Source organism: Arachis ipaensis, chromosome B01, assembly GCF_000816755.2.
Source record: "Arachis ipaensis cultivar K30076 chromosome B01, Araip1.1, whole genome shotgun sequence".
Classification (NCBI taxonomy): Eukaryota; Viridiplantae; Streptophyta; class Magnoliopsida; order Fabales; family Fabaceae; genus Arachis; species Arachis ipaensis.
This window is the reverse complement of record NC_029785.2, coordinates 8,010,143-8,014,800: the sequence shown is the minus strand read 5'-3', so window position 1 is coordinate 8,014,800 and position 4,658 is coordinate 8,010,143. Positions and strand designations below refer to the sequence as shown.

The following is a 4,658-nucleotide window of genomic DNA, read 5'->3' as shown; positions in this document are numbered from 1 at the left end:
AGGTGGCTGCCGGGAAGGGAGGAGCGACGCCCAAAGCTTGGTCTCCGGTGGCGGCTATGAACCACGAACTGCAGAAGGAGGTGGAGGGCATTGGTCTGACTACGGGGGAGGCAGTAGAGTGCGCGAGTGGGAGTGGGTTGCATGGGGGGTTGTCCGCCGGAGGGGAAGTACAGCGGCAGCCGCAGGAAGTCCAGGAAAGGGGCAGTCCGGACATGGTTGATGGGAAACGGGGTGCCACTATGAGCTTGGGACGGGAGGCAGGGAAGGGGAGGAATTTGGACGTAAACAGCAATGCGGCGGGGAACATGCCGGCTATGCCTGACGGTGGGGCAGGGAAGGAAACAGAAACAAGGGGTCAGACAGAGGGGGAAGGATACAAGAAGTCACAGGCTGAGCAGATACAAGAAAATCAGGCAACTTGGGCACTGGCAGTGGAATCGGGTGCGGTCTTGTATGATGACGAAGTTGATATTATGGGGATCTTGCAAGCCCAAAATGAAGAAATAGCGGCGAAGCGGAGACTGGCGAAGCAAAAAGAAAAGGCAAGAAGGAGTCGTCCAAAGAATAAGAACAAGGTGAGTAAAAACTTGTTTAAATGATTGTGAGTTGTTGGAACATTAGGGGGTTGAGGGGGGATGGAAAGTTGAGCATGGTGAAATCTTTGAAGAATAAATACAACTTGAACATGTTAGGATTAATTGAAACAAAAAGGGAAATACTTACAAAATATGATGTTGCACGGCTTTGGGGAATTAGTACTGCTGGGTGGGACTTTGTGGAGTCTATAGGATCGGCTGGGGGACTGTTATTGATGTGGGATGATGGAGTGTTTAAAGTACATAATAGATATAAAGGTGAGCGTTGGCTATGTGTGGAAGGCGTGTTAACCAGGGCCAACTTCCCCTGTGCTTTTTGTTTGGTGTACGGGGCGCATGGGAGGGAGGCGAAGAAGGTGGTGTGGGAAGAGCTAAGCTATGTGGCAGGTTTGTGTCAGGTCCCATTCTGCTTTTTAGGGGACTTTAATGAAATCTTACATGTGGAGGATCGAAAAGGGGGGGCTAGTTTGCCGGCATCAGCAGAAGAGTTTAAGAGTTGGGTGCATGACATGCAATTGCTGGATTTGTCTCTTACGGATCGAAAGTATACATGGTTTAGGGGACGATCATGTAGTCAGATTGATAGGGTGTTGGTCAATATTGAGTGGACTGAGCGGTTTCTGGATATTCGGCTGAAAGGGGGCCCAAGGGGGTTGTCAGATCATTACCCATTGATTTTGGAAGGTACAAGGTTAGGCGGGGGCCCTAGACCATTCAGAAGTCTGGATGCTTGGTTCACGCATGAGGACTTTCTGTGAATGGTGAAGAATGAATGGAGAAATTTGGGAGAGGCCCAATTCACATGTAAACTGAGAGCGCTAACAGTTCCACTGCGAAAATGGCACCAGGAAAACTTCAGGGACATGGATAAGAAACTCCAGCAGTTTGAGGAGGAGATCACAAGGCTGGACAGGTTGGTGAGTGATGGGATCTATGATGGTACGACAGAGGCTAGACGGAAGGCGCTCGTGAGATTTTGTGAAAAATAGTACATTCGAAAGGAAATCCACTGGAAATAGATGTCTCGCTCCAAACATGCTGCCAATATGGATAAGAATACCAGATACTTCCATAACATTGCTTCAGCCAGAAGACGGAATAACAGGATAGATGCTCTGATGGTACAGGGAAGACTTGTGCGGAATCCGGCGAGAATAAAAGTTGTAATTAGGAAGTTCTACAAGGATTTATATCGCCAGGAATATGTTCCACGGATTGGAGTAAGGGACGGTCTGGTGAAGAAAATCCAGCAAGAGGAGGCTGAAGCGTTGGAAGTGATGCCGTCAGAAGAAGAAATCAGGGAGGCAGTGTGGGATTGCGAATCTTCCAAGGCACCAGGGTGTGATGGGTATAATATGAACTTCATCAAGAAATGTTGGGAAGATATTGGGCCGAAATTCATAGCAGCGGTGCTGGGGTTCTTTCAAAGTGCTAAGATGCCAACGGATGTGAATGTAACATGGGTGACTTTAGCCCCAAAGTTTGAAGGTGCAAAGGAGGTGAAGGACTTTCGGCCAATTAGCATGGTGGGATGTGTGTATAAAGTAATTTCGAAAGTATTGGTGTGAAGGATGCGAGCGGTCATGCCAGGGTTGGTCGGAGAGACACAGACAGCGTTTGTGAAAGGAAGGAAAATTCATGATGGTGCACTCATAGCCTGCGAGACGGTTCATTGGTTGAAGACACGGAAAAAGTCAGCAGCTATTATCAAATTGGATTTTCAAAAAGCTTATGACAGAGTCAGATGGAGTTTTGTGGATGTTGTGCTTCAGAAAATGGGCTTTGGCCAAAGGTGGAGGAATTGGGTGAAGGAATGTGTTACTACGGCTACTATGGCAATCCTTGTGAACGGGTCACCATCCAAGCCTTTCAAGATGGAGAGGGGACTAAGGCAAGGGGACCCACTTTCTCCACTCCTGTTTGTACTAGTAGTGGACGTTTTGCATAGGATGGTAGGGGAAGCTGTGAGAAATGGACGTATTGCTCCACTGTTGGTAGGGGGAGATCATATTGAACTGTCACATCTACAGTTTGCGGATGATACAATTTTGTTTTGCCCGCCGGAGTCTGAAACAATTGTAAACTATAAGAGGCTGTTGCGATGTTTTGAGTTGATGTCCGGATTGAGCATCAATTTTGATAAATCAAGTCTGATCTCGGTAAACTGTGAGCAGGGTTGGATTGATCATGCATGTCGACTACTGGGTTGCCAGCAAGCAGCGTTACCGGTTAGATACTTGGGAATTTCTCTAGGAGCGAATCCGCGCCTAGTGAAGACTTGGAAACCAATCATCGATAAGGTGGAACAGAAGCTTACTTTATGGAAAGCAAAGGTGTTAAATAAAGCGGGTAAGCTGGTACTTATCAAATTGGTATTGAATAGCCTCCCCATATATTACCTAAGTCTGTACAGGATACCGAAGACTGTGGTGGATAGGATTATAGCATTACAAAGGAATTTTATATGGTGCAAGGAGGACGGTAACTCTGGTATACCTTTGGTCAAGTGGGAGTTGGTCCAGGCCCCAAAGAAAGCGGGAGGATTGGGGGTTGGTGATGCAGTGTTGCGGAATACAGCGCTCTTATTTAAGTGGTGGTGGCGGTTTTCCAAGGAAGATTGCCCCCTGTGGAAGAAGATTGTATGTTCCTGTAACAAGATGAACCCGGATGTAATGCTTCCAACTCAATCGGTACCAGTTAGAGGAGGGCCTTGGAGAGACATTTGTCAACTGAATATCAAAGACTCGCGGGTTCGTGATAAAGTGGTTAGTGGCCTGGCAATGGAAGTAGGCAATGGCAGGAAAACCCGGTTTTGGGAAGATCCCTGGGTTCAGGATGGTGCCCTGAAAGTAAGTTTTCCAAGACTCTTCTCTATTTCAAGTCAACAGGGGTTTTTCATTGCGGATTGCGGATTTTGGAATGGGTTAGAGTGGATATGGAATTTTCAATGGAGGAGGGAGATGTTTCAATGGGAGCTGGAACTTCTCCGTCAGCTTCATGAGAGGTTAAGGCCGGTGCAGCTGTCAGCTGGACGCGAGGACAACGTGATGTGGAAGTTGGATCATAAAGGTGTTTTTTCTACGAAATCCGTTATACAGGTCTTACAATCGGAAACGTTGACGGATGAAATCACAAGCTATAGCTTTACAAGTACAATTTGGAAAGGCTTTGTACCTCCGAGGATTGAGCTTTTTGGGTGGTTTGTGCTAGTAGGAAGAGTTAACACTAAGGAGAGGTTGACTAGACTAGGAGTTAACATTCAGAGTGATAGCAATTGTGTGCTGTGTACCAAGGCAATCGAATCGGATGAGCATCTATTTCTTCGGTGTGAGGTAACTTGGCAGGTGTGGTGTCATTGGGTGCGGTTGTTTCGGCGGGAGTGGGTCATTCCTGGAACCATTAAAGAGCTGTTTGAGAATTGGAGTGGCATGCACAATAGACAACAAGGGCAGAAGATGTGGATGATAGCATTCTTTGCAGTGATATGGAACATGTGGATGGAACGTAATGCACGAATCTTTAATAATACCAGGGCAAGCATTGAGGTAATTCAAACAAGGACGGTGTTGAGCTTCACAGAGTGGTATGGTGGGGATCCGGTGTGAGACTATTGGCAGTCCTGGATTGCCAGGAGCGTGGGGTGTTATGGGTGTTACTATGTATGTCTATGCTCTTTTTATGTATGCTCCACTTTAATGTGTTGAGCTTCCTTTATTTAAAAAAAAAAAGGAAGGAGGGAAGAGAGAGAAAACCGAAAAAAGATAAAAAAAAGATAGAGGCATGAACAGGAATATGGAGAAAAACGAGAGAAAGAAGAAAGGTGAAAAAAAAAGAGAAAAAAAAAAGCAAAAAAAAGAGGGCAATTGCTGTCAGGACTAGGACGATGGTGACAATCCTCCGACATCGAAGATCTTGTTAAACTTGTTGAAAAACTTTTTGAAAGAGAAAAAAGAGAGGCAGTGGCTTAAAATTTCTTTAACCAAACCTACAAGGTTAATCTTTTTTAATTTCACACAAATAAGATATAGGATTCTTTTATAATTATTTTTTATATAAGTATTG

General features: G+C 45.7%; 1 protein-coding gene across 1 annotated transcript; it reads left to right on the top strand.

Moving 5' to 3' along the window:
• LOC107645598 lies at positions 650-1,354 on the top strand. The gene has a single exon (XM_016349655.1). The coding sequence runs from the start codon at positions 650-652 to the stop codon at positions 1,352-1,354; it is 705 nt and encodes a 234-aa protein (XP_016205141.1).